Genomic DNA, 12,065 nt, shown 5'->3' with positions numbered 1-12,065 from the left:
GTGAATGTTTCGTTTCAGGTCGTAAAACTCCCCTTGTCCTCACTACAAGCCCCCCCCCCCCTCATTTTTTTTAAAGAAATAGGCCAAGCGCGTGGGCCAAAAGCTGTAACTTCACGATGGGGGTGGGGGGTGGGACAGAACGGGAAGAGGGCCTTTTTCTTCTATCTGCACACGACAGTAATTTTGGTGCCGTCTGCATCAAGAGGCCAGCGTGTCACACACATTGAGACACACACACATACATACATACACACGCACACCAAAAGGACCGTGTGCAATGACACCGCGTGAACCACGACGAAGGAGATTTTTTAAAACTTGGCCAAAATACGGGCCAGATAAAACGGGGTTAAACACGCCGTACAAACGCACCTTGCAATCCCAGTGCAGCGGTTCCCACACTGGTGGCGAGGACTGGGATGTGTGGACTGGTGCAGCCTTACTCACGTGTGCGATCAATAGAGTTGTTAAACTATCGAGCCATTCATAAGTAAAGACGCATACCATTCAAATAACCCTTTGTATAGGGAAACCCAGTTTAAAGTGACCTTAGCTATGTATTGACTATTTTATCCAGGGGTGTTGCCGGCTTAAGTGTTGGATGAGGGTCGATATATATATATATATATATATATATATTATATATATATATATATATATATATATATATATATATATATATATATATATATATATATATACAGTGGCGTAGCGAGGTCTGGTGTCACCCGGTGCGGCACTTAATGGTGTCACCCCCCCCCCCAGAGGCGTTGCGACCCTTACCGGGGACAAACTGTTAAGTTTTAGATTTGCACCCCCCCCTCAAACTTTCGATTTTGCACCCCCCCCCCCCTCAATTTTTCGATTTGCACCCCCCCCCCCCCTCAAACTTTCGATTTGCACCCCCCCTCAAGTTTTTCTCTCTATATTTTGCCATTTTTTGCCTTGGTGTCACCCCCCTAAATGGTGTCACCCGGTGCGGTCCGCACCCCCCGCTACGCCCCTGTATATATATATATATATATATATATGTATATATATATATATATATATATATATATATATATATATATATATATATATTCGTAAAGGAATGTACAAAATAATTACAAAATAGAATCTTTAATTGAATATCGATTGCTGCTACATTTTCTTTGTTTTGTTTTGTTTTCTTCTTTTTTTTTTTTTGGCTTCAACTTCACTTAATCAGCTTGATATCTCATTTCGATAAATTAAGTAAGAAAATAGTGTAAAATAGTTTTTAAAATAGTTTATCAATGGATGGTTCGCTATTCCAAGGATTAAAGCACGACGGTTTATTAAAACAATAACAATATGTATTTTGGTTTTAAAAAAATGTATTCCTTATTTTTTTTAAAGAGAGATATTCAAGAAAGCGCCACCATTTTTTTAGAGGTGCTACACAAAAACTTGGCCACCACTGACCTAGTGCGAGAAGTTGCCTTGCACTTTTCCGACCAAATTTAGTGCTTGCGCATGGCAAACGACGCGGCTTCCCTCCCCTCCATTTCTACCCTCGTAGCCTCCGCTTTCTGTGGTGCAACCATTTTCTGCTACATTTCAGTCGCTTAGGGTTATCGCCCCTTCATTTGAGGTATACCATAGCGAGAGGGTGGAGGGGGATGTTGTATCAGATATATAAATAGGCCTAGGGTATTTCACGCGGCGTGCATTACTTCAATAAAAACACAGTCGTCTGCTAGCCTGTCCTGACGCGGCGCAGACGGTTACATCATACTACCTGCTTAGTTCTACTGTTCTAACATTTAACATACAGCGCTGACTGTTAACAGCATATCAATCTTTGGATTACTTTTAAAATCTGCAGGCAGTATTGGTACACTACTTCAACAAGGTAAAACTAATCGTGTGTTGTTGGTGACAAAAATAATAACATGGCATTCTATTTCTTTTTTTGTTGTTGTTGTTATTGAAATAGTATACACTACTTATTTAAAACACAAGATCTAAATTTAGTTCCCATTTGGATAACTAAATCCAAATAGTTCCTACTGCCCACTTGTATAAATAGACCCAAATAGTTTCCACCTCTAAAATCTTCCTCCCTACCTACTCTAAAATTAAGTTTTTAGAGTCTGCTCTCTGACATTTAATATTATCATAGATAAATATTAACCACTATTTTAAGATTATCATAGATAAATATTAACCACTATTTTAAGATTATCATACTATGATAATCTTAAAAATAGTGATTCATAGATAAATATTAACCACTATTTTAAGATTATCATAGATAAATATTAACCACTATTTTAAGATTATCATAGATAAATATTAACCACTATTTTAATATTATCATAGATAAATATTAACCACTATTTTAAGATTATCATAGATAAATATTAACCACTAATTTAAGATTATCATAGATAAATATTGACACAATTCAAAATTGTAGTAGTTAAAGTCTAGCCACCTTCTAAGATTGTCAAAGATAAATTGATCTTTCAGATTTAGAAGGGGTCGAAATTTTCGCTCGCGAGTTAAGTAAAAGCTTATGAAAAATTGCAACTGCAGAAGACTTTAATTATTTTTTTATATTTTGTGTAAGGCTACTTTTCTATTTATTTTTTTATCTAGCCTAAACTATAACCTGACGCAGGGGCGTAGCGAGGGGGGGGGGGGGGGCGGGGGGTGCGGACCGCACCGGGTGACACCATTTAGGGGGGTGACACCAAGGCAAAAAATAGCAAAATATATAGAGAAAAACTCGAGGGGGGGGGGGGGTGCAAATCGAAAGTTTGAGGGGGGGGGTGCAAATCGAAAACTTGAGGGAGGGGGGTGCAAATCGAAAGTTTGAGGGGGGGGGGTGCAAATCGAAAATTTGAAAGTTTGTCCCTGGGAAGGGTCTCTATGCCTCTGGGGGGGGTGACACCATTAAGTGCCGCACCGGGTGACACCCGACCTCGCTACGCCACTGACCTGACGTTTTACTTTCGTAAAACGAACATTGATTGTATTTACGGAAATCCCAAGATCGAACTTTTGAAAATCTCATTCTGTAATTTGTTCTAAACAATTTAAAAAAAATGGTATTTTAAAACTACATGGCCTAGTTATGCTATGTATATTTAATTTTTCAGTGATAAAATTAAAACAAATGCATTGTTTTTCCTTTTAAAAGTTCTGTTAAGTTACCGAAAACATTAAAAAAACTCTCCTAGAACTAGATCCAGTGGTGTAGCAAGGTCGGGTCTCACCAGATGCGGTCCGCACACCCCCCCCCCCGGCTACGCCTCTGACTAGATCTACATCCAATCTTGTTCAAAAAACGCCAAACTGATTTTAAAATAACCATATTTATTGTAATAACACATGCACATGATTTTAAGAAATGTGATGAACCTTTCAACTACATTCAAGAATTTTCTCGTTTGTGCCCATTACAAAATATGCATTTGATACAGGTAGTGTACATTAAAACTAACGATTACTTAAAAGAAAAAAAAGAAGTTACTGTAGACAAAGTAACAAATGTATGAAGAAATCAGTGTGTCTGGTGTGACTTCGGAAATAATGCAAAAATTGTCTAGCTTTACTGTAGACAGAGTTCATGCGAAAATATGCAGTTTAATTTCAGACATGTAAAAATGTGTCTAGCTTTACTGTAGACATTCTAAAATTAAGTCCCTTACAGCTGACTATATGCAGAAAGAAATCTACCTGTTTTACCTGCCAACGACATGTAATATATTTATAAAATGATCGAGTCACGCATGGCCTACAGCTCTGAAATTCATAAAAGATAGTTTACATCTCCAGGTCTCAAGCTTTGGTTAATGTTGAAGACATGTATTACCAACAATTAGCATAAACAACAGCATTATTGTAGGCCTACTGCTAAACGTATTACCAGCTTAATTTAAACAACATAATGAACAACTTTAATAAACACAGCTTTATGATACAATATTAGCAAACCAAAAACGGGTATGAGCTACATGTAAGTCCTGCATGACCATCAATGTATTAAAAACTTAAGTGTACGATATTTCCACCATTACGTGCGTTACCCTCGTACTAATAACGACTGAAATAAACCACTAGCTATTTAATGCCACTGTTACAATTACATAACCCAGTGACTCTAATTTCCATTGACTATTTTGTTTTCTATTCAATGGCGTCGCCTAGAAACAGTCATGTGGTTGAACAGACTATTAATAGACTTAACATGGTTGACAACGCCGAGTGTGCTTGTGGCAGGGGGGGGGGGGGACTGGTTGCTCTATGGGGGACGGGGAACGCGTTTTTTTTTTTCAGTTAAGTTGTAAAGTACACGGGGGGGGGGGGGGTTGGGAAATTACAGTCACTGTTGGTGTGAGGTTGGGGGGGGGGGGGGGGCATGGCTTACTTTTTTAAAGTACTGTTGCTGTGTTTTTTATGTTTTAAAAAAATCGACAGCCATTTTTATTGTTGATTTCTCTGTCATACTATGCTTGAGTTGTTGGCCTTATTTGGTCGATATCTAGATCGTAGAATATATGAGGGGCCTAGTTCTTTGGTTGTGTCACACAATCTGGTGGCGGGGGTTGTGGGAGGGGGGAGGGATGGGTGGAATTTCGTGACTTTTTAAACAAAGGCTCGTGTGTGTGTGTGGGCGGGGGTGGGGTGGGGGAAGGTTAATTTCGTGACGATTGAAATAATACGTTCTCAAAACCAATTAAAAATCGTGCCGTAAGGTGTGATTGCTTGAAATAAATTATGAATCCCAGACGTAGGATTGAATTGCAAATCGTGATATACACAAATTTAAGAGGTTTCAGGGTGGAGTTACACCCCTTGCCCATCTGCTCCTGAAAACCACCCCATTATGCCGTTAACTACCTCGCTATTGATATGTATTTCTGTATATCATGTAGGCGTATGTTCATGTATTTCTGTATGTTTTGTAGGCATATGTCTATTATTTATGTATACCATCTAGGGAAATGTCTATGTATTTCTGTATATCAAGTAGTCATATGGCGATGTATTCGTCAAAAAATAATGCCTTGAAATGTGGGCTATCAGTTTTGAAACAGACATATATACAAATCCTATATGTGATTACATGTCCTACACATGTCCAACTACATGTCCAACTACATCTCCTACATCTATGGAGTGTCCTTCATGTGACCACACGTCCTGACAATATGTCCTACATGTGACCACACGTCCTGACAATATGTCCTACATGTGACCACACGTCCTGATGTCCTACGTGTGACCACACGTCCTGATGTCCTACGTGTGACCACACGTCCTGACCAAATGTCCTACATGTGACCAAATGTCCCGATGTCCTACATGTGACCACACGTCCTACATGTGACCACACGTCCTACATGTGACCACATATGTGACCAAATGTAACCAAATGTCCTACATGTGACCACACGTCCTGCATGTGACAATATGTCCTGACCACATGTCCAGCATGTGACCAAATGTCCTACATCTGGAATGCGTGTCCTACATCTGTGGTTTGCTTGCACTGCTTGTGTAAAGTACATGTTCTACATCCAACCAGATCTGCAATGTACCGTAGACCGACTAGAGATCTCGTCAGTCAGGTCACGTTAAAGTATGATCAACGACAGAAGTAGGATAGTGGGGAGGGTTGGGGGTGGGAGTGTGAGGGGGTGGGGGGTAGTAAAGGGGTGGGGTGGTTTTATTCAAGTGTCGGCCCCTGCGTTCGCTACGTGTTTTAATGGGGTTTGTTTCTTTGAATATTGATTTTAAAAAACGTCCTACTTTTTTTTAAATACATGTTTTAAAATATGCCTATATTAACTATATTAAAATCTATTTAAAATAGATTGAAGGAATGTTTAATTTATTATAGATTGGACTAATATTTTACATACGAAACCATATATTTTATTTTAAATATGCCTATCTTAACTATATTAAAATCTATTTTAAATATATTAAAATACTGCTTAATTCATTATAGATTCGGCTTATATTTTACATATGAAACCACATATTTATAAGTTTTTTAATAAGCCTATATTATCTATATTAAAATCTATGTAAAATCTATTAAAGGAACGCTAAATTCATTTTAGACTTGGCTTAAATTTTACATATGAAAACAGATCAGATGCGTAGAGACCCTTCCCGGCGCCCTGGGACAAACTTTCAATTTGCCCCCCCCCCCCCCCAAATCATTTTTTATATTTATAATTAAAAAAGCAGCTAGTATGAGCTTATAATTTTTTCCAACCCATTTTGGCGCTCCTAGGGTCGGCGCCCGGGGACATATGTACCCCCGCCCCCCCCCCCCCCCCTCCTCTGAAACAGATATTTGATAGGAGTTTCAATTCAGATTGTTATCACTATGACAAGCCGCGCCCACTCATTTGATTTACTGGCGGCGTCACACCACAAATTGTTATCGCGGGATGTGTATTAGTAACACATGAACTAAACTAACCCTAACGGTGTTGCCTAAACCCTAACAAGATAGTGTTATAGCTGAATATCTTTTAATCCTAACCGTCTACACTTGGATGAGACCAAACCCTAAACCGGTGACGTGGTACGGCTAACCCAACTGTCAGAAATGAGGTCGCGGTGCCCGAGTTTTGGGCTTGTCAACCCGATTTCTTTTTAACTGTTTTCTGGACACCTATCACCGTAAACACCGCAAAGCTCAAATATTTTGTCAACCTACTTTTCGTAAACGCCATACAAAGGTAGATATCAGTGGCGTAGGCGGGATTTTGTCATGTGGGGGATATATATATATATATATATATATATATATATATATATATATATATATATATATATATATATATATATATATATATATATATATATATATATATATATATATACATATTTCTTTTCTTTAAATTAACGTCAGACGAATTTCAGTTTGATGATTTTCCTTGATGTCTAACACCCCCATATTCCGCCTCACCACTGTGTACCAAGAACACCCTTATATCATTTGGAGAAGTTAAAGACAGTGTTTCTTCCCGACTTTTTTCTCCGGGGGGGGGGGGGGGGGGTGGCACTTGAAATTTTCGCGGGGGGGGGGGGGGCGATAGACTTTCTTCGGGGGGGGGGGGGGCAACTGTTAAAAGTAAATATTTTCTATATAAATTATAAAAATTTCATTTCGTTCGGGGGGGGGGGGGGGGCGGTTAAATATTCCCCCCCCCCCCCCCCCCTCCCCCCGAAGAGATGCCTGGAAGAAACTCTGGTTATAGAGGTTAGATATGTTTTCATACATGCGTGTCAACAACGGCGGCCATTGTGTTCATAAAGAGTTCACGTTTGTTGATAAACATCACTCCGCACCCCATTGCCCCTGTCTAACCACCAAACACGTCTACGAGTCGACTTCAGATGTAAACAAACGAAAAAAAAAAATGGTGTGTACCTGTGAGTGAACGATTGTTGACACGTATCACTGAATCTCACGTCACTGAATCATTTTTTTTAGTGCGGTGTGTAATTGGCTTACCCTATACAACTTTTAGCTGTCCATTTCTTCTCTAGGTAAATATTTTATTGGAATAATGTAATTTATTAACCGTTAGGCCAGTAGTGCGTATTACCTATTTCGCTTTATGCTCCCTTCAAACTTTCTAGCGAAAGGGAGGGGGGGGGGGGTATTTTCTCATGCGTATGACGTAATTGATTATTTTATATTGGTTAGGCCAATAGCATTTGTAGGATGCTATCGAGCTTTCTTGCTACGTCTAACGATAGTTTAATAAATGTACACAGTTTCATTGCCATAAAAGTCGGTTGTTTAGTAAAGGGTTTGTCTTGTAATCTGTGAATTAAAAAAAAAAATTTTTGCATTTTAAGATCTTTTTTCCATTCAGGATATAATAATAATATTGCTGATTTCTATTTTATCATTCGCAGGCGAGAATTTAAAATTCTGGAATAACGCGAGAATTTTGTTTTGAAAACATGGATTTGGCAACCACCTCCACCGTAAGGGCAGTCGGCCAGAAGCTGACGTCACTAGGGTCAAGGTTCCAGCTGCCCAGTTGGATCCTGGTCTGGTTCTACGCCACAGCGGTCATCTGTACGTGGGACGCCACGTTTATCATGCTCAGGCCGTACACGTTGCCCGGGGGTTCTCTGGCTGGCTTCTGGTACCTATGTGAGTAGGAGTGGGTTTTTTTGTGGGGTGGGGGTTTAAGGTGTGGGTTAGGGTTTGTGTGAGGTTGATTTTTCATGGGGTGGGGGTTTTAGAAGTGGGTGGGGGTTTGTGTGAGGTTGATTTTTTTATGGGGTGGGGATTAGTGTGGGGTGGGATGGGGGTTGTAGGAGTGGGTGGGGTTTGTGTGAGGTGGATTTTTTGTGGGTGGTTTGTGTGGGGTGGGGGTTTGTAGGGGTGGGTGGGGGTTGTGTGAGATGGGTTGTAGGGGTGTGTGAGGTGGATTTTTTGTGGGGTGGGGTTAGTGTGAGGTGGGGTTTCTGTGAGATTAGGATTTGTAGGGGTGGGTGGGGGTTTGTGTGAGATGGGTTTTTTAATGGTGGGGGTTTGTGTGGGGTGATGGACGGGCTTTTAAGAAGTTTGGTTTGAGAGGTTGGGCTTTAAAGAGGTTGGGCTTTTGAGGGGTTGGACTTTGAGAGGTTGGACTTTGAGGGGTTGGGCTTTGAGAGGTGGGGCTTTTGTGTCGGGGGGGGGGGGGGTCATTTTGTGCCTGTGTGTGTAGGGATGGGTCATGCCTGATCTGAATACTTTTGTTGGAGGGAGGGGGACTTTGTGTGGATGGGTGAGGCAGAGGAGGGGAAAGATTTTGGGAAGAGGGTAACTTTCAAAAAGCAGGCGGTATCTTCTGAGTTGGCAGTACATGTTCGCGTGATGAGTTATCTTTTGTGTTAAAGTCTTATGTGCGGAGGCAGGTGTGGGGAAGTTGTGTGTAGAGAGAATAGGCCATTTTTTTGTGGGATTATTTTTAATGGTCTATATCATTCAAGACCAGTGTCAGTCTAGCGTGGATCTATATTAGGTAGAAGCGTTCTTGGAACATATAAATGAAACTTAATGAGTATCGAAAGTTAATATTTTAAATATAGTCAAAGATGGTTTTATAAAAATACAGCTTAAGTCTTGTTGGTCGCTAGTTAGTTTAAAAACACGGCTGAACACAAATTGTTTTTAATTTTACAGGATACGGAGCCTTAGCTATTTGAATGAGCGCTCATAACTGTTCGTAAACTAGGTCCAGAATTTATTTTTAAATAGAAATAGGCCTACACTAGGCATATAAGCATTGGGCTACAAGCAGTAAGTTGTTAAATTTAGTGAGAAATAAATTCCAATTTTCCCGCAAAGAATAAAAATTTAAAATTAAATAAAAGCTACGAATTTAATTGTATAAAATTTGGTTGTGATTTAGACGCGAAGACACAGCTAGTTGTTAAAGGGGGGTAATTTATTGCCTTGTTTAATTAATTAACAAGTAATTAATATTTGTGTCGTCTGCAGACAAGTACTACGTCTCAGTAGACCAGCGCTACAAAGACACCAAGGACGCCTACGTGTTTGCACAGAGTCTGTAAGTCGCTACATTCGAATTTGACGTGCATTGTTTGGGTGTCTTTTGTGTGGTCTTACCAGCCTGTTTTGTCCGATAATTTCTCTTTATGTTTCTGTTGTGCGTACGTCCTTGTTGTCTGTCAGAGTGTGGACATCAGATTAAGTGTTTTTTTGAGAAGCTGTGTGTGTGTGTGTGGGGGGGGGGGGGGGGGGGTGGGGGTTGCTGTGTGTTAGCTATAAGGTTGACTAGCTAGCGTTTTTTTTATTGCAAAATGTATGGAGTGTAGCAAGTAGAGATTTTTACCCCCCCCCCCATCTATAAAAGAATAAAATTAAAATAACTTTCCCTGTCTAATAATTTTGATAGGAATTGGTTTTTAAATGACATCATGGGTATTTCAAATGACATTTTTATTTTTCAACTTTTAGGTTGAACTATGCTGAGGTCGTTTTTAACATTGTCACTATTGTCATGGTAAGTGTGGGGTTTAGTTTTTCTTTAAGTGAAACATTGGTAGCTGTGTCCTACTGTTGGTGGTGGGGTGTTGTCAATGTGTTGCTGATGGGGGTGGATGTGTTAATGTTGGGATGTGTGTTGTATGGTGTATGTGCTGTGGGGGTTGATTTGTTAGGGATGTGCGTATGTGGTCTGTTTGACGTGGTGGATGTGTTGTTTGCATTGCTGTTGTTGTGATGTTTGCTCGGATGGTGTGATGTTTGCTCAGATAATGTGATGTTTGCTTGGGTGTTGTGATGTTTGCTCGGATGATGTGATGTTTGCTCAGATGGTGTGATGTTTGCTCAGATAATGTGATGTTTGCTCAGATGATGTGATGTTTGCTCAGATGATGTGATGTTTGCTCGGACAATGTGAGGTTTGCTCAGATGATGTGATGTTTGCTTGGGTGTTGTGATGTTTGCTTGGATGGTGTGATGTTTGCTTGGAAGATGGTGTGTGCTGTTGATGTGTCATAACACTATGCTTCTGCCTCACCTGTGTCCCCTCCCCCCTCAGCACTACGCCCAGTCCCGCCACACCGCCACCACGGCCTTCACCGTCAGCGTGATGACCTTCTGGAAGACGGTGCTCTACTTCCTCATGTTCAGCGAGTTCTGCACGGGTGGGGAGTACCGACAGGGCAACACCGCCCTGGAGGAGATCGCTCTGGTCGTCATCCCCAATGTCATCTGGGTCATCGTGCCCTTGTATGTCATGTACTCACTGTGGGACCAGCTGACCCCCAGCGGCCAGGCAAGTGTCAAGACAGCCTTGACCTCCAATGGTAAACAAATGGGGACAAGTCACGTGACTTATTCGAGTTACATGACACACACAACTGCCCATGAAAATGGCGTCGAAACCAGAAAAGCTAAGTAATATTAATAAGAAAATAACATAACTTGTCCCTTAAGCACCTACTGCAAATTGTTGTGACATGTAAGATTTCAATAATTAAAAAAACTAACAGTAAGTGAATATTCACTTAACATGTAGCTTATAATGCTAAGATTACCACATAGAGCAGCCTATTTATAATAAATAAATAGTTTATTATACATACGGTAAAGAATAAAGAATGGTACACAAGGTTAATTAGATGTACTGGTCAATGACAACAAAGTACTTGCCACAATTAGACATTATTTGGCTATAATTTCTGATGCTGAAAGATTTCGTTCGAAATTTTTATTTCAAACTTAGGCTTTGTTATGCACTACAAACTTGATATTTTATTTGAACACTTTTTTGATGTAATCCTTTTACAAATGTTCAAAATTTTTACCTGCTATGTAATATATACAATGTCAATGTATGCAAATGTCATTCTAGTAATATCATTTTTACAAGTTGTCGCCTAGATAAAATGTTATCTTGGATAAAATGTCATTGCATTACTGACATCATTGAATGTCATTCAGCTTGGGTGAGGCTCCTGAATTGTCTTTATCATAGAGACTGCATGACGTGGCCCACATCCAATCCATCTTTACACTTCTCTTTTTTAACAAGAAATACATATGTCTGAAATTACGACTAAAAAAAGGAAAAAATTACTGAATCCAATTTTTATAAATACATTTATACAAATCTTAATGTGGACTGTGTCTACACCCAATAACTGGTGTTTAGACAAGTTGTCTCCCATCAGATACATCTACTACCATCTATATCACCCAGCCTGTGTCAACTGTTCTAAATGTGTTTACAAATGTTTATCACTTATGTTGTACTAACACTTGTGTTTATTTGATTTTACAATATTTTTTTCCTTTGTTATGCTGGTGTTCATATATACATTTTTCTATTTAATGATTGAGTTTTGTATCAATAAAATTTATAAAAAATACAAGTGTTGTATTAAAATGTCGCAGGTTACTGACTGTTTGCAAGAGTATACAACTGTTTCATCTGAACAAAGTTATAATTGTATTATTTGAATTTGAAGCTGGTTATATATTTATCCCACTCTCTGTAAACAGATGCTGTGCAATTTCTTGAGACTAGGATTAGAAT

The 12,065-nt window shown here is 39.5% G+C and overlaps 1 protein-coding gene across 1 annotated transcript; it reads left to right on the top strand.

Moving 5' to 3' along the window:
• Nucleotides 1–1,615: 1,615 nt before the first annotated feature.
• On the top strand, nt 1,616–11,426 carry LOC131932435 (uncharacterized). Its single transcript, XM_059289337.1, has 5 exons — nt 1,616–1,876; nt 7,921–8,164; nt 9,500–9,569; nt 9,980–10,025; nt 10,566–11,426. Exons 2-5 carry the CDS (start codon nt 7,969–7,971, stop codon nt 10,926–10,928), a joined length of 675 nt encoding a protein of 224 aa, XP_059145320.1. The 5' UTR covers nt 1,616–1,876; nt 7,921–7,968; the 3' UTR covers nt 10,929–11,426.
• Nucleotides 11,427–12,065: the final 639 nt, after the last annotated feature.

The sequence above is a fragment of the Physella acuta genome, unplaced genomic scaffold (genome assembly GCF_028476545.2).
Source record: "Physella acuta isolate Inbredline_101_S28 unplaced genomic scaffold, ASM2847654v3 ptg002172l, whole genome shotgun sequence".
Taxonomy (NCBI): Eukaryota; Metazoa; Mollusca; class Gastropoda; family Physidae; genus Physella; species Physella acuta.
The sequence above is the reverse complement of the archived record's forward strand: the minus strand, read 5'-3'. Positions and strand labels throughout refer to the sequence as shown.

Coding starts and splice junctions, on each gene's coding strand:
- LOC131932435 (XM_059289337.1), top strand. CDS start 7,969: ATGGATTTGGCAACCACCTCCACCGTAAGGGCAGTCGGCCAGAAGCTG. Junction 8,165..9,499: donor GGCTGGCTTCTGGTACCTAT/GTGAGTAGGAGT, acceptor TGTCGTCTGCAG/ACAAGTACTACGTCTCAGTA. Junction 10,026..10,565: donor ACATTGTCACTATTGTCATG/GTAAGTGTGGGG, acceptor CTCCCCCCTCAG/CACTACGCCCAGTCCCGCCA.